Genomic DNA, 21,949 nt, shown 5'->3' with positions numbered 1-21,949 from the left:
AGACCTACATACCTAAGGATGTAATCATTGTACCCAGCACTGTATTCGTCGTTATACTGAAGACTACAGCTTGAAATACAAATACATTTTAAAAAAATGCTGGTCCTTGAATTTTGTTTCCATCTAAGTGGAACTGCCAGGAAGCACTGGAGGGTTTTAGGGCATTAAAGATGTACTTCAAATAAAATTGGATAATGTAGGTTAAATAAAGAAGGTGCCAGGACGTGGAAAAACCTTGTGATCACTGTAGAGCATTTGAAACAGATGAGAATATTGCCTGCTATTTATATCATCAGGTAGAAGCTGAAAGAAAATAGTAAAAAAATAAACCCAAGTTTTCATTCATTTGAAAAATGTGTGGTTTATATATATTTGAACATAGTGGGTCAAATTCAGATGTTGAAGGAGGTGTAATTTAGATGACAATATTGGAAATATTGAATGTAAGTTAGTATGAGCGATAGATGGACAGACTGGGAGAAAGTATAATTTTTTTAATGGTGTGGAACAGGTACATTAACTTTTATATTCAAGGCATCCTACTAATTGCTTTTTCTACTAAATTCTTCTCTTTACCACATAGAGTAAAAGCAAAGCTGTGCTAGATACACAGATGCATTAAGGAGACTTTGCTGTTGACAAAAATTGGTCATAGTTCTGATGGTTTACACAAAGGAGTCCTGACGTTTTCCGTCAGCTGGGAAGTTGTTTTTTTCTGTTTTCCTGTCACTGAATATCATCACCTAAAAGTTAACATATCTTAAACTATTCCTGTCTTATTTTTCCACAGTAGTCTGTAAAAGTACATCACAGGTTATCTGCCTGCGAGATGCTTCAGTATATTAATTTTGCTTCTGTATTTCATTAGTAAGGAATAGCGTGGTTATTTGTAGCTAGTGTATGTGCTACAGCTAAAAGAATGCCTTAGACTAACTTGTCCCAGAAATGGTGACGTACCTCAGGCAAGGAATATACATTGGGCAGAGTATGAAAGCAGGACATGCTTCTTAAGTTTTTTTAAATAATATTTCTCTGATTAAGTCATGAAAAGTAAGGAAAAGATTTGGCATTGTGAATGAGCCCGTAGAGTGGGGAAGGATAAAAATTAAGTTTTTTGTGATCCATTGTGTATTACATTTGACTACTTCAAAAGGAAAGTACAAGAAAACTGTTGGGAAATTATGAACCAGCATAGACAAAAAGAAAGTTTCCCCTTAAATTTCATTAACTGTTGCTTGGCTCACAATATTTATGTGCCATTTACAAATAGTGACTTTGTCTAATATCACTGAGGACAACTGTGTAATCTTCCCTTTAAGGAAAAATAAATCTTATATGACCTTGTATTTTGCAACAGTAAATACCACAGTAGAATACTGTGAAGTTGTGAAGATTACGCACAACTTCATGAGGTGAGTATCACTGTCTTCTGTATGTTTCATTACCCTGTATCTTGAAGGAAGTTAATGCTGTTGAAATGTTTGGAAACAATGCATTTCTGAGGTTTTCAGGACGATTCATATGTATGTTGTTTCTTGGAGGAGCCTTCTGTGGAATGTGTAAGGAAGTGTATATGTACATATATTGTGTTCTGAAGAACCGATATAGCTGATACTTTAGGTGTATGTCCAAATAGAAATAGCTAAAAACATTGGATATATGGTTGGTTTAGTTTATGTTACCCTGAATCCAGCCTGTTTTAGTCTCCAAAGTTCTGTCTTTTGTAATTCAAAGCAATGGAGACATATCTAAGTTGACCAGCTCCCGTAAGGTCAGTAATAGTCATGAAGTTTTATAGAGGTAAGAAGGGGTCTGCGTGGGTTGTACCTGTGGTCACAGAGAAACGAGAGTGGTCTCTCGCTCACACACTTTGACAATTCTCATTTTGCCTGTTTTGTTCAAGTCCAGAATAGGAATTGAATTGAATTGAATTGAATAACCCAATCTATTAGACTCTGCTATGAGTAATTTTAACTATAAAAACATGATGTTAAGTATGAACAAAGGAGAATACATCAGATGCCAAGAGGCAGAGACATCCCTGACATCAGACAAAGATAAACAGAAAACAGCCCTCAGAACAGGAGACAGCCCTTGTCACACAGCCAACCTGAGCTTAGGATGTGATGCAACACAGTATCTAAGGCAATATTGTTTTGTTAAAAGTATGTTATGAATTTCTAGTTACTTTGCTTTTTGGATCTCTAGAGGAGACATTAATTGGAGCTTGGCTACCACTTCTCCCCTGCCTCAGCTCTTGCTGACTGTGCTCTAGTTTGACCTTTGAGTGACAATCTGGCCAAGGAACAAGAGTGAGAAGGTTGAGAAGACAACCATGTCAGCAGAGCACTTGAAGGAGGCAGTTGTACACATATTGTAAGAATTAAAAGTCTGGGTGTGCAGGAGAGGGGCTTAAAAATGTTATCTTCATATTCTCTGTACTTACTGTTTCTTACACATCTCATGAGTCATATTTGCACAGATAAGGTTTAAGAAAAGCCTGCTTTTCTCACTGCATGTGTGAAATATACAGTAAAGGGCTAAGGGTCTCCATCAGTGCTCGTGAAGATGAATGACATGTCACCATGGAGAGAACTCACTTGCATTTTAGTTCATCGTAATATGGTTTATAGGACAGAAAAGCATAGGTACTATCATACAAGGTAATTTCTAGCCAGCTGTGTTCAAGAAAGATGAATTCAGACTGAAATAAGTAGAGGGAAAACATAGCCAGATAATAAGGAACCTAAGTTATGGGAGGAGCTCAAGGTATCTTGGCTCATTTAACTTCATTAAACAGAGAATGTGTATATGAGTGCATTCTAGAAACATTACAAGAGTAAATACAGAGAAAGAATTGTTATGCAATTATCTATTCTTTTATATTAGAATTCAATACTTACATAGGATCAGATGGATAAAAATAAATTCAGAAAGTTGAAACTGGTTTCTGGACATGAAAATATTAAACCTGAAGTAATCATCCAGATAAGTAACATCAAGAAAACTATATTGGTTTTAGTGAATGTGAGTAGTTAATGGAAAGGACTGTAAAAAAAGGTATGAGAGTACATGTGTTACAGTTGCTGTAGTTTTTACACCATGTATAATCATATAAGTTCATATATTTAAGTTATATATTGTAGATGTCATCTATATATATGTATGTATGTATGAAATCTAATCATTAGTATAAAGTATGTCATATGTTTCAGTACCTAAACTCCTGTTAGTGGACTCTTCCATAGTTGTCCAAGAAATATTTCTTGCTCTGTCTTGAGGTACAGCTTCTGTGGCCTCAACTGCCTTCCTTGGAAGCAGTAAAGGTTGACCACGATTAAACAGTATACAGTGTTCCTCATAATACTGAAAACCTCGTAGATGGCAACTGGTATGTCTTGTTTACATGCTTACAATAAAATTCATCAAAGATCTGAAATCACAAAGGAATTCTCCATCAGCACCAATCTCTGTGTTTTGTTTTGGTAGCATTTTCTGTTGGCTGAAAAAAACCCCTTTCCCGTGATTTTTTAAAATATTTTATTTTAATGAGTTCCATATCAGAAAAGGGGGCCCATGCCAGTGGTAGTGCTGTGAGTCTGCCATTTTCTCATCCTGTGTTGAATCATCGGTTTGGGGGGTTTGGATCTTTTTCCAAAGCATCATGAAGTATGTCATTGAGTGCTGGAGGGTATTTTACAGTTTGATGGGAAGGAAATGCAGAATGGTAGTAGACTGGGCTTAGTGATCAGTCTTGTGCTGGAGTGTTAACAAGTCCATTTTGTTGACAGCATTCTTTGAATTAGAGTGAAATATTTTTTCTGTAGTGTTCTCAACTTCATGTTTCATTCTTATTTTTTTGGAGGAGGGATAAAAACTTTGTAAATAACCTTTGATTGTTTTTTCCCTCCTGAAAGAGTATATTTCTTTCTTGGGCATAACCACTCTGCAAAGATTCTGCTAGCTTGCTGTATAACTGAAACATGCTTTACTTTTTTTTTTTTTTTTTTTTAATGTGGTAACCATTTACACAAAAGGAGGGAAAGAAGGGAAAAAAAACCCAAACATTTTAAGTCAACACATTTACTTTCCATTCTTCCTGGCTTATTAGTTTAGTCAGTGTATGTAATAGGCTCTTGTCCTAGGATAATGTAGTTGCATGAGAGAAGTGAATGTATAAAAAACATTATCAGGCCTTATGTTAGCTTTTTTACAGCTTTCTGATATAACATTCTGGTTTTGGAAACCAAGAGTGTCTGTCACATCTGTATAAGGTGGCATTTCTCTCCCTTGCACCATTCCTATTGGTAACAGTTCTGCAGCTGGGACCTGATAGCTTGGTGCAGTGTAAATGCTGACATCAACGCAGACTTCTGATGTGTACTTTAACATTTGATTTTTTTTCTTTCCATCACATCTACTTATGTCACTTGTCCCACCCAAAATATTGTTTCTCATCCTTTGCATTTATAGCCCTTAAAAATTTGTGGAGTTACGGTTCTTCACCCCATTGCCTTTTTGCTCCCATTTTGCCAAGCTATTCATATTCCTCTATATATAACTTCCTTCAGAAATGTTCTCATTCAAGCCCTTCATCAATTTTATGCTGTATTTATGGCTGGCTTTTGGCTGAAATCTTTCCTTTTAAGATGTACAGCACAGAATGCAATCTGCATTGTCTCCCAAGCAGACAGAGCTTCCTCCGGTATTTGTGATATGTTTCCTCATGATATGTAACATTACCTTGCAGAGCTTCTCTCTTGATTGCTTTCTGCACCATATCATATTGCAAACTTGCTTATCATTTGCTGTTCACCATCTCTCATGTGTTCTTTCAGCTGTATTAGTTGCCAGGTTTTTTCCCACTCATTCATGCTTTAGATTATTTTTCCTGGGCATATTTAAAGATAGTGGTAGCTTCTGAGTTGGTTCTGTGAGCTGAATAATTAAAGTACCAAATTTAACTTAACAGAACCTCAATCTTATACTGCTTTTTTCCATTTGGCGTTTTTTTTGTTGGTTGGTTGGGTTTTTCTCCCTGTACTTCTGCATCATGAAGCACATACCCAGGTTGCATCTCAGAGGGCTGGTTTGGTGTGTACTAAAGCACGACATTTATTGGAAGCTGCAGTCTGGCTACAAAAGAGAGGTAGTGACAGTCATTATGAAATACTCCTAGCTTCTCTTCTTCTACTGCCTATATACCCTGAAGACCAGATCTGCAAACATTGACCAAATACATAATGTTTCTCATTTCTAAGCAGACTAATGTCAAAGTCCTTCAGTGCAATGCAGACACTGCTTGACTAAAATAACAGAAAAGCAGTATACAACTTCTTCTGTATATCAGTGAAAGTTATGATAGAGCTAATCTGCTTCAGTGGCAGAGGAAGCCTAGAACTGAGAGACTGCACAGAAATTAAAATGAAACACAATACAATTGCAGTCATCATGCACTGATGTTAGTAGTGCTAACCTGCATCTTCTGTCTTGGCATGCGCTTTATAGACACTGTGCATGTAGTATGAAGTGAAGTTTAGTAATTCTGAATCATTCAAGACCAGAACCTGGGCATTATTGCATATCTGCAGCTTTTACAGAAGTGCGTGCTAAATTCCAGTCTTCATGCATTGCCATGCTAAGTGGCACAAGTATATTTACAGTTTTTCAGTGCTGGAAACAATACACTGATGTGAATAGGCCTTTTTAAAGAACACTTACTCAAATGCTGCTTTATAGTAGCATTTGCTCCCCTAAAAAGTACTTATTGAAAAGAATGCTCTGCTGCTTCTCCCATGGAAAGGTCTCATTTTGTTCTATGCGATGAAGCTCCTAATTAGAACTTTTAGGTCCTCTGTATGGTTAGTGAGAGGCAGAAGACTCTACTAGAAAGTGTTTGCAGTCTGTCTGGCATCTTCTGAGTATCTGTCCGTGACTGACTGCAGTTGGGAGTCTTGGGTAATTTAACTCCTAACTTAGGCACCTCGTTTAAGGGCCAGTAGTGAACTTGATGAAACTGAGCCAAAATGAACTCTGAAAAGGGCAAAGGTTTATTCTCATTCATTTCACCACTGTTTCATGGTGTGATTTCAGCAGAATTCATTAACACGTATGTATGAAAAGGCATACGGAGTTAGTGACTCGTTCTTTCCTTGCTGAGCATCTGATGAATGATCTCTTGATAACAAAAGGGAGGATCTGTATGTAATTGCCAGGGATGGTGTACATTGTGTTTAGAATCTCACTTAGACAAAATCAGTTACTAAACCCCTCTGAACAGTTTGAGATATTTCTGATTGAGGTAGAGACTCTAAAACTAGTATTTAAATTATTTTTCTGTATAAAACATATCAGGGCCCATCTTGTGGCTCTTGACAGCAAGTGACAAAATATAACTTCTGTTTCAGTAGTGAAGCCTCCTCCTTTCCACCTAGCCCCAAACATGATTGCTTCACACACATCTTCTTTAAGAACAGTTCCTGGTCTGCGCTATTTTCTGACCTGTGCCCAGACATTGTCTGGGAAAGTTCTGGCTGGTTTTGGCCAAAATCATGCTAGAGGACATACTAAAAGTTTTGGTCCTGGAGCCTAGGTCCTAGCCCAGTTTAGTTTATCAGTATGGAGGCTATGATGCAAATTGGAAGCCACAAGCATAGGTGATAAAAATTTTTCTACTAGCTTCACCTCTTTCTATTTACAGAAGGCATGCAAGGGGAAAAAATCATGTAGGATAGTCAATAATCAGTGCCTCTGATATGATAAAGCTTAGGTTATTTCTGTACTGATACCATAAAGAAAACTGTCATACTCCTACTCTGGCCATAGCTCAGCTCTGTGCATATGCACCTACTTTACCGTGTTTAATTATGAATTTTCTTACACTAAAAGATGTAAGACATCATTAGTATTCATGTAACCAGTGTACTGGATGGGGATCTCTAGGTTTTGCTATATTTATTCAGCAAAGAATTAGAAGCACGTACCAGGGCGGTATGTGTACGTGTGTGTGTGCATGTATTGGACTTGGCATGTGCCCAAGGCAATACCTAGACCTAACGCCTTAGAGGTAACCGCACAGAAGTTGTCAAGCAAAATTCAATCCAAAGTTTATTTGGTAAATGGATATTATGCACTGCTTGCATGTTTTTATGCTTAGTCCTTAAAAGTACATTTGATGTTTACATACTGATGTTTTATATCTTTGGCATTACTGTTTCTGTTCATATATGTCTGTATAAAAGCAAAAGAAAAATCCTGAATTTTTAAATAATGTTCATCTTTAAACGCATTGCTCTACGCTGTTACCCTGCTGCATTTATGCTACTGTGCTCTTGCCTACATAAAAAAAGCTGGCTGGGTCATTGTATGCTTAAAGATGGCATTAAGTAGTTCTGCCTAACTGAAGCATAATTTCTTCTGATATTGTGAGAGAAATTCTGCCTGTGAACATCTGCGCATCCTCCATGTGCCTTCACAGCCCTACACATGTTGGTTCCCTGGAAGAACTTGATCCCTACCTGGATCCTCAAGATGCCTGTGAAAACTACCAGAAGGTCCTGTGATCAGGAGTCTTGATCCAATCTGTTCCCAAACTATGAAAACTCAAATACCCCTTAGTAAAGTTGAGTTGGTAGACGCTACCATGATGCTGTTAGTGGCAGTCAAAAAGTTTGCTTTTCCTCAGCCCATCAGAGAAAATTTAAGTCTATTATTTATAGTTTTAACAGCACGTTCACAGAGCTGCATACACTTAACTGTGCTTTTGCTTGGAGAACAAGTTAAGCTCTGCAGGGAGCAAATTATGCTCCTCATATACAAAGGGTTTTCTTAGAAAATTTAGAAAAAACCCTTCTTTCTGTCACTTAGTCTCATATAAATAACATAATGAGAAGTCTGGAATGAAAGGAACAGAACAAATTAATCTGGTGCCAAAGTGAAATTTGGGCACTAATAAACAAGAAATGTAGAAAATTTAAGTTGAAAGTATGAAATCAAGTGCACATGCCCCTGCCTCAGAGCACTATGTTGGGAGGGGCCGTTAGAAGATGATAACAGAAGACTCTGGAACTAAGCAGCCCCTAGCAAACTAAGCCAACATGACATTCATGGTAAAAAAATGCAAACTTTTCTACAAAATGTTGGTTATTTACATTTCTTTTACCACTTTGTTTTACAGAAACATTTTGGTTACCCAGAAAAGTAAGCTTTGGTTAGAGTAGAGGATTGTGAATTACCGTACAGTTGTTTTAAGTGTTTCTACTTTCACAATGTATATTTTCATGTGGAGTCATGTAACTTACTGAATTTCCATAAAATAAGTGGTAAGACTTCTTTGTGGACTTAGTTCTTATCATGCACTTTGAAATTTTCAGTGATAAGATTTTGTATTAACTCTGTTTGAGGTATTTGTCTGTTGCCCATTTAATGTGCCCAAACATTCATTTAGGATCACAGGAGATCCGCAAGAGAAAATAGAAGAAAGTGTGCACAGTGTTCTTCCTTCGTATCAGGAGTGAAATAATTTTTTGTCACTTGTGTTCATTCTTTAGTTCTTTCGCTGTCATGAAATCATGTGGGTTTGTTGATACTGAGTTGTGACAGACAGCTTGCTGATACAACAAACCAAATGGCATCTTGAACAGCTGAAGAAGAAATTATTCAAGATTTTTAAAATACTACTCTATATTACATCATATATTGTATTATAATTATATATTATATTATATTATTATACTATTACATATATTACATGACTGAGCAAAGTGAATGGGCAAGTCCAGAAAGTCCCACTCTGGTGAGAGGAAAGCCCAAGCCAGCACTGTCTGATTTGTCCTGTGTGTTTTCTTGGAAATCTGCTCAGCACAGCTGTGGTAATAAAGCAGGGAATACTTCCCTGACCCTCGCTGTTTTGCCTACAGGTTTCTGCATACTGAGTAAAAGAAATTGTGATTAATGTGGCATTCAGTGTCAAGGGTAGACTGTAGATTACCATTAAGTGCATCATTATGTTACCTTTGAAAATTTACTAGGTTTCACCTGACATAATAGCTTTTCCTCTGCCAACACAACAGAGGAATAACAAACTAATAGATGGGGTGAACTAATGTATATCAAAAGAAGTGTTACTTTTGACAGAGAAACAGCTTTTGTTTTTCATAGGGTTTTGAAGGAATTTTAAATAAAACTTCCTTCCTCATTTTCTTTCCAGCCCTGTGATTTGAAATCATGCACATAGTGATGCTGTTGCTGTGCAGCAGGGCGTGTGGCTACAGAGTCTGCAGGCAAGCTGCAAAACTGCATGGGTGCTTCTTTACTGAGCGTCGGTCAGTGCAATGGGTCGGTTATAAAACGTAATAGATTGCTTCCTTGCTTCTGCCCGCTGATTTGATCTCGTGGGCTCTGAGTTGCATCAGAGCCTTATGTTCTTTTTGTTGGTGGTTATTATATTAACCATTTCTGCATCCCCAGTGATTAAGAACAGATTATGCAGCAGAAGCAAATACTTCCCAAAATCTTCCCCACTGAAAAGCAACTGCTGCTTCTGCCATTAAAGCAGAGTGAACCAGTGGGAAATTTCTGAGGAAGTTTCACTTGCTGATATTTTCTTCAGTGGGTCAGAGTCTTGTTGTTTTACGACTTCGGTAGAGAGATCTGAACATGCCTGCAAGGTGTCATGACCAGGGAAGGTCTGTCTGTTGAGAGCCAAGGTACAGGACTGAGAAAGCCTGGCTGCAATTAATGAATTCACCTACTTGGGATCTCTTCTGAAACAAATCTTTAAAATGGCTCCTTGCTCCTTTCTGTCAGTCAGTGACTGCCTTTTCACATCCTGCCTGCTCTTCTCTGTTTTGTTTCTCTTATCAAAACGTCACTTTATATTAAGAGCAAGCAGCAGGGTGTGATCAGCTCTCTCTGGGCCCTCAGCTGTGTGATCTCAGGAGGGTACACACCTGAGGTGCCTGAACCTGTAACCAGCATTTCTTGTGCGTAATCAAAACTACCTGATTTCAAAAGTATTGAGCTCCTCTCATTGGCATCACGGGAGTTGACTGCTCTGAAAATCAAGTCACTTTTTTGAATACTAATTGCAAGTGGCATCCAGTTTTTAAGCATGCTGTCACATCCTCAGCACTGTTGTTTACCAGTCCCTGTATTACCTGCTCAAACTTCAAACTGTAGCTGATGAATATATTTAAACTCTTTCAGTAGAAGGCACCAATGAAAAATATTACTGTGGGGTTTTTTTAGCTTGATCTGATTTGCATACTATTAGTGTTTTTATAAGGAATCGAGTTAAACATTTTACAAAAATCGTTTGCTGGTGTGGTTGAGACTATTAAATTGTGCAGTGATAAACAACAATTTACTGTAAATTTAATTGTTTGGCTTTTTGTACTCTGTTCTCATTTTAATCAAAACAAAAAAACTTCCAACTGTTTCTGCAAATCCAAAAACATGTTGACATAACCGTTATCTAGTAAAGACTTGAAGGTACTCAGTTGTGACATTGTCATCTTGTTTTAGCTGGATTAAAAGCTGAATAGAAAGCCCAGATGTACAGGAATGTTTGTGTTCTTTATGTACGTAATCGGGAGGAAGCCTTTGTTTTAATTCTTTAATATTTATATGAAGCAGTGATCACATGAAGTGAATCTCATTCATTTTGGGATCCTGCCTAAACAAAGCTTCTTAGTCAATGCCATGCTTTTGGAGAATGGGTATTTAATATTTTTTGCTTTGAAGGCTCACTTTTCCTGTGAAATAAGTAGTTTCTCTTCCCTCTGTGTTGTAAAATTTACTGTGCAGGTCATACCTACCTGAAGTTGACAGACTAATTGCTCTAGATAACGTGACAAAAGTGCAACTCCAAAAGTCCCCACACCTTCCTAATGTGGTGTGAGTTGAAGGAATAAAGAGCACAACATACTGGGCTTTGGGGGCAGTTTGTTCTCTGGACACATGCTCAGGCCATGCCCCATTCATTTTTTCAGTGATATATATACCACCTGACAAGGAACTAGGAGCTGCCTTGGCACCCACATCAAATTATGTGAAAAGCTTGCAGATAATTTTATCTTTTTGTTGTTAACAAGATCTGAAACTTCTGAGACACTGCATCGTATTACAGTCACTTGAACAATTCAGGTCTTGAGCCCTATTTTAATTTAAAGAGTTAAGAATTAATGGTGAAAATAGAAGCAGCTGCCTGGGGACTAATCCAAAGAGCATCTATGCCTTACACATTGAACTTTAATGTATGTGTCAACCTGAGTGTTGAAATCTTGCAACTTAATCACATGTTAAATAACTGATAAATAAGTTGAATGACAGTTTTACAAATACTGTTTCTTGTCACAACAATCAACAGTGACAATTCCAGTACAATGTAAGAATACATGTACCATTATAATACATGTACTAATAAATGTACACGTACTTCTTCACTGTGAGGATGGTGAGACACTGGCACAGGTTTCCCAGAGAGGTTGTGGCTGCCCCCTCCCTGGAAGGGTTCAAGGCCAGGTTGGACGGGGCTTTGAGCAACCTGGGCTAGTGGAAGGTGTCCCTGCCCATGGCAGCGGGGGTGGAACTAGATGATATTTAAGGTCCCTTCCAACCCAAACCATTCTATGATTTTTTGTGAGTTGACCAAAGCACAGCAAGGGTAGGTGATACAGCCCACAGCTCTCAGCAATTCCTGGGCACATGGTGTGTTTGCCTTCAGTAGATGCACTGGCCAAGTTTCAGTAGTCCCCAGATCCACTTAAATCTCTGTGACTAGTCTCTAGTTGCCCAGCTCTCTGCCTTCCCATGTGCTTAACCAATAAAAATCACTGGACTTTGAATTGGGGGTAATTTAAAACAGGTGAATCTGGATTTCCCTCTCTATGTTATGTGTAATGTTTTTTGTATTTTGACAGATTGTTATCACAAGAAACTTCTATCATTAAGTATGAGAAGGGTTTCCATAAATAAAGGGGTCATTAACCTTTACACTTAATGGTATATACCATGGCATTCATAGGTGTGACAATACCTGGTGCTTATGATAGGCAGTGTCTTCAGAATTACTGGTCTTACAATAATTCTGAAAGTTGTAACTTGAACATAATTCTGTGTTGTCTACTTGATTTCAGCTAGTGTAAATTGCATATAGATATTTGAAAATATAAGATATTTGAAAAAATATTTGAAAAGTAAAAAAAATTATTAACTGATGTTGAGCATTTGAATCTCATTCATTTCCTTCATTTTACCTGTATATTTCTACTTCACTTATTCCAAGATGCAAATATGACATACTTTTTTATGAACATGTGTGCCATTATAGTAAAATATGTTGAATCTGTTGCATCTGCACTTGTATTGCAAAGAAGTTGAACTACATCTTTAAGCAATTCTGCAGTCAAATGCACATTTCAAAATCCTGGCTTGGGAATCTAGCAGTAAACTAAGAATTAGTTGATAAGTGTTTGAAAAATACAAATTTTAATTTCTCTATTATTGTCTGCAAAAGATTTTAAAAGGAAAGAAATTAAATTATCCTCCATCTTACCACCGTCTTTTAAATTTGTGTGCCATTAAAAATTCAGGAATGCGTGGGACGTTATAACAGCTTTTTTGGTTTGTCCTTTTTTCTCCAAGGTTTAGCAACTTCCCCCAGTGGTTAGTACAGCACTCCAAGCAACTAATCCTGTATCTATAAACTGTAATGTCAAAGGATTAATGTGTGCCTGGGAATGCAGGTCAAATCTGCTTTAGATCACAACAGTTTGAGTTCAGCTCCTAGCTGAAATATCACGAAACTGCCATGTAATTTAGTACAAGTCTTGCATTCCTACACTTCAGCCGCTGGTTGCTTTTAGTAAGAAGAGGCCCAGGATTGATTTCCCTGAGAATGTACTTTTCTTTGTCTAAAACCAAAGTAGTATCAGCTGGAAAGTAGAAGGATTTCTTAAATTAGTTCTGTATTTCATATAAATAGCACATTCAAAGTCTGCTTTTAAAATAGTGTAGAAAGTACAGTATGGTGAGTTAATGATACTTTCAGAAATTCTTCTGTTTGCTATGTTACAATGCTCAGATCTCGTAAGCATCTCCTGGTGGCATGCCCTGCCTTCCACTGGATAGCTGCTAAGACCAGTGGTGCTGCACACAGGTGCAGTGGCAAACATTATCTGAGTCTCATCTGAGAGTAAACTTAAATTATTTTAAAGTATTTTTTGCAAAAATATTAATCTAATGTGTGCAATACGTAGAATGGTATGTGCAGTTAGCAGACATACGTAACTACATCTGTTTTATTTATGCTGAGTCACCAACAAAGCACAGTAATTTATACCTAATTATCTGTAAATGCAATATCCAGAATCTCTCTTACTTTCTTGGTACTTCTGTTAGATAATGTAGTCGTGTGTATTTGAGGGTTTTTCCTGTATGAATTCTTGCAGTATGTTTTTACTTCCATAAAAAAGTGGCAGGTATCCTTTTAGAGTATTTGTTTGATCTGAACATTGAAATGTATTGGAGAGTGGGCATGTTAATTCACTTCTGGTTAGTGCGAGTGGGTTTTTAATTAATTTCATTCTATTTTAAGGCTACAGTGTATTGTTACCATAACATAAAATGATTGCCAGCTTTAGAATATGCCTATTTCATTAGAACATCTAAAAAGAAGCACTGTGCACCACAGCACGCATCTTGGCAAAGGGCCAGAGTGCCCAGACTCATGTTCTGACCCAGTTTACCTATGTCGAACTGCAACCTGAAAACCCGCCGTGCTGTCGAAGCACAGCGTTCCCAGCGGGGTGGCTGGCGGGCTGTCTGACACCTCCTCGCCTGGTTTCAGGGGAGGAGGCCGGTAGCCGGCGGGCTGTCGCCTCCTCGCCTGGTTTCTGGAGAGGAGGTCGGTGGCTGGTGGCTGGCGGGCTCTCTGTCACCTCCTCACCTGGTGTCTGGGGAGGAGGTTGGTGGCCAGTGGCCGGTGGGCTGTCACCTCCTTTCCTGGTTTCTGGGGAGGAGGCTGGTGGCCAGCGGGCTCTCTGTCACCCCCTCAGCCGGTTTCTGGGGAGGAGGCCAGTGGCTGGTGGCCGGCGGGCTCTCCCTCGGCTCTTCGCCTGGTTTCTGGGGAGGAGGTCGGTGGCTGGTGGCCGGTGGCTGGTGGCCGGTGGCCGGCGGGCTCTCTGTCACCCCCTCGCCTGGTTTCTGGGGAGGAGGTCGCGCGTCTCTGCCCGCCCGAAACCGGCGGCGCGAGGCGCCTGTCGCGTCCTGCCTGGCGCCCCCTGGCGGCGCCGCCGCCCTCCCGCCGCGAGCGCCGGCCCTGGCGCGGGGCCCTGGCCTCAGGGCCGGGCGAGGGGAGCGCCTCGGAACCGCGCTCTCGAAAATTGAAGCCTCCTGGGCTGGGATGTGGAGCTGCAGGACTTTGCTGACGGTCGTTTTCTCATGGCCCGACAGGTTCTTCGCTCCGTGCTGCTGTTTCCGACGATAGAGCGTATGGCTCAGTCCCCCCAAGGAAAGCTCATGACCCCTTTGCTGTGCAAACTGCGTTACGCCCTGTACATGCCCGTGTACCTGCTGTCCTTCCTCCCAGAGGGAGTCAAAGCCTCCCTGGTGCGCTTTGCCCTGCGAGGAATGAAGACCTGTGATGAATCTTCCATAACGACCTCCGTGAATCTCTTCAGCGTGGACTGCATCGGTGAGCACTTTTTTTTTTTTTTTTCATTACACCAACTTTTGTGGTGTTCTCATTTAGTAAATGCTGATGTAGTTTTGTGCACAAAAGCTGAATACTAAAGCATGAATAAGTTTTGAAAGAAGGACAGGTCTGATGTTTTCTCAAGACCATGGGTACAGGAAAATCTCAGATGAGTCAATCAAAAAAACCAAATCTTAAGGGGAAAATAACAGATAAAATATTTTCCCAAAGAATACATATTTCTAAGAAAACTGACCCACGCTACTAACAGTATCTCATGTGATTAAACCACTGTCTAGTTAATCATGTGATTAAAACAAGTCTAGTTTATGTTACTTATGTCTGCTTACTTTTTGCATTTCATTCATACTGGATGGTGAAAATAAATCAGTAATCGGTTTCACAAAGGGTTCATTGCATCTGTTTCTTTAAAGCTATGATTTAACCAGCTGTATAGATTTTGTCACCTGTATTGGAATATTGGTAAATTAAGAAAAAGCCCTTTAGCCTACAAAGACACACAGAAGTTACTTTATGCACAGAAGAATTTCAGCACTTTTCTGGGCATACAGAGAAAGATAGAATATTAACATTCCTCCAGTGCATATTGTATGCATATTTTGCACATTCTAGCAAGAGAAACGGCTTTAAGAAAAGGAATAATTTCAGGTAAATTGTGTTTAGAATGAAAACCAGAACATGGGTTGTGCTATACTCCACGTATTTTGGTAAGTTAGCAGTTGAAAACAATTTGGAATAAAATTGATGTGCTAACACAAAAATAATAGCAAGAAGGAAGTTTTGATTGCATTAATACTAGTAAAAACACATTCCTACATTTCCAGTTGTGCTGTCTTCTAGCCGTTAAATTCTACCTACTAATCGTCCAAACAGATGTACCAGAGTAACTGTGATTTCAGCGAGGTCCTATACCTTTCGGCAGGCTCTGTGGATGTGTTGGTCTGTATTGGAGGCTCGCAGTAGGACTGTACAGAGTCTGAAAGCAGGATGAGCAGTGAGGGTTCTTACTGCCAGACCTAGGCAGCCCCATTTATGTTGTAAAGCTTGGCATAAGTCCCTCCACTGCAGTACCCTGTGCCTCATAGCATCAGGCTCCCAGCTGATAATGTAAATTTCTGGTAGGAATCCTGTGGTTTGTTGCTTGAGTTCCTATCAATTCATGACTGAGGAGAAAGCAAGCATGTAGTCATACGTACGCTAGGCTTTCAGACTTCTTCCTTTGATAATTTGGTCTCAGAGAAAGGTATGTGAAGGTCTGTGGGGTCACATCTCCACAATCCAGGAATCCTTCTCTGGTCCCCACAGATAAACTTTTACCTCTCAAAACAGGTTATCCACATCCAGAGTTCTATTGGAAATGGTCCTTGGCCTGCAGTAACCTCCAAAAAAGCATGACCAGGCATTGTTTGTGAGGGCTGTTTGGCTCAAACCACCGCAGTGGCAGGAATAATTTAACAGAACAAATTTTGTGTGCTGCTGTTGGAGCCTGACTCTCTGAGCTCTTTAGCCCCCAGGTGAACGAGCCTGGTTGGTGTGGGTGTGTGTCAGCCTGTTGTAACTTTCTGTGTGCACCGGTGTCTGATCTGTGTCCAAGCTGTAAGGTAAATTGAGGCAAGAAACCAGCCTGAAGGCTCTTGTACTCATAGGATATAATCTCTGCTTATGTTCAATTTATTGACTGAATTCATTATACCAGAATGAAAACCCCTATGAGCCAATGTCTTGTAAAACTTGCATGAATAGGCCTTATTTATGCAACTGGTTCCTTTGGGCTTGTGATATCATCTCTCTTGAGCAGAATTCCCCTTTGGTTTCATCTTTGGAAACTGGTGATGTTTTACAGTCCAGTGACTCAGGACCACATGTGTGGATTAATAATCTTAGGGCTTTCCGGATATTGCCTGTTAACCTTCTCTTGTATTGTTTGAGGACAATAGAAAATGTAACCATTCAGCAAAAATTTGCTAAACCTAGCACAACCACTGAGTCTGTCTTATGGGACTGCTCATCTGTGAGTTACTGGAGCCTCTGTATTTGTGGTAAATGTTTTTCTGATTGATTCCTGGTCCCTTAATAAACTGCTAGATACGGTTCAGAAACATTCAGCCAATGAAGTTGTTTCTCCTCTCCAGGAAGGTTGCATGTCAACTCATTAAAAATACACATATTGCCTTTGGCAGATACATCTGTTGCATTACTGTAATTGTAATAAAAGCTGTGATTAAGGGCAGAAAAGATGGTAAAAGTTTCCTTAAAACTAATACGTCCGTTAAAACAAACCAACCTGCCAGGGATTTGTTACCACATCCAAAGCTTAGTCACAACAATGTTTTCTCTCCTCTGAAAGGAAATGAGATTTGAAAACTTAATTATAGCGGAACTCTAAGACCGAGTGCCGCTCCTGTTGACATCGAGAGTGAAAAGCTCCATTCAGTGGCAGCAGAATCAATCCCTTGGTTGGAAGAGTCAGTGAAGGAAGAATTCTATTGCCTATCTGTCCCACTGTTTCAGATTATGTTTGCTCCTGCTTCTTATCCAAACTCGTATTTCCGTTGTCCTAACTTTATAGTTGGTGGTACGTAGAAGCCCCAGTCACACAGCAGAAGGCATTGCAATGATACTGTGCAGAAAGGTAACGAAATACAGCATCTTGTCCCAAAGGGGAAATGGTGTGGAAAGAGGAGAGACAGCAGAGACTGTAAAGAAAATGGATTGTAAAGAGGGATGGGAAGACATAGTGTATAAATAATAAAGGACCTATTAGGAAATAAGCAAAGGGATCTGAAGGGAGTTTGCCTACCTGAATTAAACTTCTGGCAAAGTTATTTTAGGGCAGAAAAAGCATTACAGTGAACAGACTAGCATTTGGGTACTTGTATTCATGAATGTAGGAGATGAATAGACAGAAAAATTGGACATTAGTGACCTTGAGTTATCTGAAGCATTGTCATTCTGTTTATTCAGGCTAGCAAAACAAGGCTACCCCTATCTAGCACAGTGGTGGTTGTTCTACAAATCATGTACATTCCTGCAATGCTGGAATACTTTGGCACTCCAGTGTGTTGAAATTTGTAAACATTTCTTCGATGACAGATGCCAGTAGCAAACTTACAGTGACAGTAAACCGTTCTATCTACACGGGACAGGATTTATTGTCCGGCCATTTGACTGGCAAACTTCCTCCATTTGTTTCTGTAAAATTTCCACAAAAGCACAGACATTACATAATGGGTAAACACCGCAAGGCTTTTTTGAGAGGCGGGCTTGCAGGTCAGAGGTTAACGTCTGGATGACAGTGAAGATACAGATAAGCACAATAGCAAGAAAAGCCTCCAATTGGCCCAAACGCGGTGCGTCCTTTGTGATCTTGAACCTGTGACTTCCCTGGAGGAATCTCCCTGTTTGTTTAACCTATTTGGGGAGCAGGGGAGCACAGAGATCTGGGGTGGGGGGAGGTCGGCTTTGTGCAGGTTGGGAAGGAGGGGACTTAGAAACCTGAAACGGGGGTTTCAGATGGATTTAGGCTGTCACACAAATGAAGGCTGTAGTCAGTAGATTTCCGGTTTATTTTAAGCTTCCAAGAGATGTTGTAAGAAGACAGTTGGAACTAAGATTAAACTTCAGAGTTTGGATTCAAATTTTATCTTGTTCCAAGTGTGGAGACATTCAAATTTAATGTGGAGTGTTTACATTTCCCTCATTTTACAGAGAAAAGAGGGCTAAGGCATTTTCAGACACTCCACTCTTATGCCCACAGGACTACACAGGAAGCAGGAGTTCCAACTGCGGTATTGAAGCTTGTCTTCCAGCAGTGGCTACTTCTCTCTGTTGGCTGTACAGGATGGCAAAATTGCATCCCTGAAGTGCCATAGAGTAAAAAGCTTTCTTGTAGGATAAAATTTGCAGAACTGTCAAATAGCATCTGGGAGATAAATTTGTATCAAAAGCCAGTGAAACATAGACTTCCAGCTGCTATGAAAATGGAACGTAAGCTTTTACATTGACTAAGTTATTTTAAAATTTATCTCCAGGGAGCCAACTAGAAAATTTCATTCTGGGTATGAATTATCCCAGCCTTGGGAGTTGTCATGTCTTGAGATCTGTTTCTATTCCAATTCTCTCTTCTTGATCAGAGAGATTTTAAATATGACATTATGGGTGGTCTTCATCTGACCACTGTGGACCTAGTGATGTCCATATAGTTAACATCTAAAGCAGGACAGGTGAATCACACCCTACAAATGACTGTTTCTCTCTACTGTCCGCAAAGGGATCCTCTACTAGATACCTAAAATTAGAGGAAATAAATCCCACTCTAGCTACAGCTGCTCATTTTGCTGCAGACAAGAGAAAACAATGTGATCTGAATTGTCCATGTAGCCTTTACCCTTGCTGCCAGGACAGTCAGATATCGCATCCTTTGGCTGCATTAGAATTTACAGCTGCTGGTTTCTAGTGAGAGTCCTGTTGTTTGTTTCCTACCTTCTTTGAAAATTCATTGTACATCTCCACTTCCCATTTCCTGACAAGTAAGATACGAAATTTTTAGAGAGTTCTTTTTTGGAACTAAAATGCTGTAGAAATACCCATCTAACTGAAATACTTGGATAAGGACAGTGCACAGTGTTGTATTTGTGGCACTCAACAGCACCTCCACCTATTCTGCTCATAGTTTTCAGAGTTTAAAAAAAAGTGTTCAAAGTATTAGGTAAGCACTTGATAAATGAATTCACCTGAAATGGTGAAATATGAGAGTGCTTTGCCCCCTAAAGAGTATTTTTTAAATCTGTATAACTATATAGCTAAAATTTAGTTTACTTTTCTTTGTTTTTAAATTAAAACCGTGTTCTTTTCTTGCATTTAAATTAAAATTTAACTCCTAAAAGTAACAGAAGATATGATGAGCACCTCAAAATTCAGCACGGAAGGCAGAGCTTTTTCGATTTTCTCTCACAGAACAACATTCTATGAAACAAAATCAAAAGACCTCTGCCTTCTGTGCTGAGTTGAACTAAAACTCCTCATTGAGGCATGCAAGGCCAAGGGGGAATTGCGCGTTATATTCTCATCTAGGTATTAATATTATTTCGAACACTGTACTAGCACATTTGAAAAAGAACCTGACGTTCAAGAGAAGCGATGAGCTATGCCCAGCATCACATAGCTGATCAGCAGCAGAACAGAGACCTACATCCCAGGGCAACATTTGATCTGCTGAACCTGCTTAACCATTAGTTTAACCTTATATATACATATGTTAGCCATGAGCAGCTTCCACAAACCGCATTGGCTAGACAGGCTGACGTGCATGCAGTGCATTTTAAAATAGAATAAAAGTTTTCCCTCCCCCTCGCCACGGGACATCTGTGCAGACCTTTGAACTAGACCAGTTCATTTCCAAGTTGATTTTCCAGGCTGACAGAAATCAAAGCCCTGGTAGTAAAAAGTGATTGCTTTGTTTCTTCTGATGAATACAAGTTTTAGATAACTTCTGGCTATAATGCAGAAATCATTTCAAGGTATTTTTCTAGTTTTATAATTAAATATGTATAGAATTTCAGACATGACATATGGCTAGACAAAATTTCACAGATAACAGAAATTACTGACATGGTACATAAATTACATCTACATAAACTAAATAATATTAAATCTGTACAGTGTAGTGTTCTATATCACAGGTGGGCAAAAAGGATGAAGCTCAGCAGGTCTCCTCTCTTCTTCCTATGTGCATTCTTTGATACTCAGTGGGGCAGAAAGAGGTCAAAATGATACAGCAGATAATGTCCCTCCCTCTCACTAGCATCTAGCTAATTAGGATTCAGGAGAAGTCATCTTTCCTGAAATCAGGTAACTCTACAGCTATCTCTCACAAAATATTTTTTGCCTGTGTCTGAATTCACTACTCCCAGATACTGCCAAGAGTCAGAAGGCTGCTTTAGGTAGCCCAGCAGCCTGACCTGGCATGCCAAATCCTCTGCTTCTGCGGAGTTTCTCGGCAGGCTCCTGTGTGCTGTCACAGTTGAGTCCTATCCACTTCTGGCATTTTAAGTGATGATCGTAATATGTATTTCTGCAAAGTGTTTAAGAGCGTGTTTCCTTACCTGTGGAAACACAGTAATATTTTATCACCTGCTTCGCAGGAAAAGGGGCCAAAGAATAACAGTCTTTAATATTTTCATGTTTCCTCTGCTACTGTTTATTTTCCTGTGTGATGCCTGACTAAAATGTTTGTTTAATGTAGTCGGACAACTCACCTTACCAAGGCAGCGTTTAAGCTGACGGAAAAGCCTCACATCTGCTTTATTCTTTCTGTGAGTGAACTAAACTTTTCCTTATTTCTGAGTAGGATGCTCATATTAAATTACTGGAGGAAGGCAACGACTTTTATGTATTTATTTTTAAAAGTCAATCTGCTTCATAATTTACCCCATTTCCAAAAGAAAGAAAGTTGTTTAACAAGGACTTTTATTACTTGCAAAAGTTTTTGGTTTCCTGTGAAAGCCTTGTGAAAATAATAGTAATAATGTGGAAATTTCTCATTGGGTTTATTTCTGTTAATTATTCCTCTTTTTCTTCTTGGGGGGAAAACCCAATGTAAAACACTCCCATAATAAATATTACTCATAAGGCGTGAATGTTTTGGTAGTAGAACTGCTGATCATTTCCATGAAATGTGAGACAAAGTTGGGATGTGGTTGGGGAAGGGGAGATTGTTTATTCACTCCTGGTGGGGTTTCATCCCTAGAGATACAGTTTATTCCCACAAATTTGCAGTGAGTCTAATGATGTGTTGCAAATGGCATCAAAAAAGAAGGGGTAACTTCAACAAAGCAGAAAAAATGTTGAAAATAAGTATATGCCAGTTAAGTGCTACCAGCTACGGTTGCTTTGTGTTAGCCAGTGCCAGATAGTCATCTGCAAATTGGCGCTTTATTTTCCCTGGGTCCAATACAAAGCACCCTGAGTCCAGGGGAAGGACTCCCTTCTGCAGTAGGCTCATACCTGTTGTCTCAGAGGTGTCTGTCTAGACTCCCCCAAGGAATATCTGAAGTAGAGCTCGTGGCTCTATCATAACTGGCATTTACTGGTTGGGAATTTGATTCATTGAACTCTTCCATCATGCAGTCCCAGCAAAGCACTTAAACACATGCTAAATCCATGCACATGGGTGAACTGTAGGCATTTGTGTCATGGAATAAGGGGTTTTTTTTTGAAAATGATATTTACAAA

General features: G+C 39.4%; 1 protein-coding gene across 2 annotated transcripts in view; it reads left to right on the top strand.

Annotated features, from left to right (window-relative positions):
- Positions 1–21,949, top strand: part of LDAH (lipid droplet associated hydrolase) — a 126,434-nt gene that overhangs the window by 72,754 nt on the left and 31,731 nt on the right. For both annotated transcript variants that reach the window (XM_074820134.1, XM_074820133.1), the window contains exon 5: positions 14,455–14,695. In XM_074820134.1, the coding sequence (XP_074676235.1) occupies positions 14,455–14,695 (241 nt within the window). The remainder of the gene's footprint in view (positions 1–14,454; positions 14,696–21,949) is intronic.

This window comes from Strix aluco, chromosome 3, assembly GCF_031877795.1.
Source record: "Strix aluco isolate bStrAlu1 chromosome 3, bStrAlu1.hap1, whole genome shotgun sequence".
Classification (NCBI taxonomy): Eukaryota; Metazoa; Chordata; class Aves; order Strigiformes; family Strigidae; genus Strix; species Strix aluco.
Note: the sequence above shows the minus strand (reverse complement) of the source record. Positions and strands in the feature narration are given on the sequence as shown.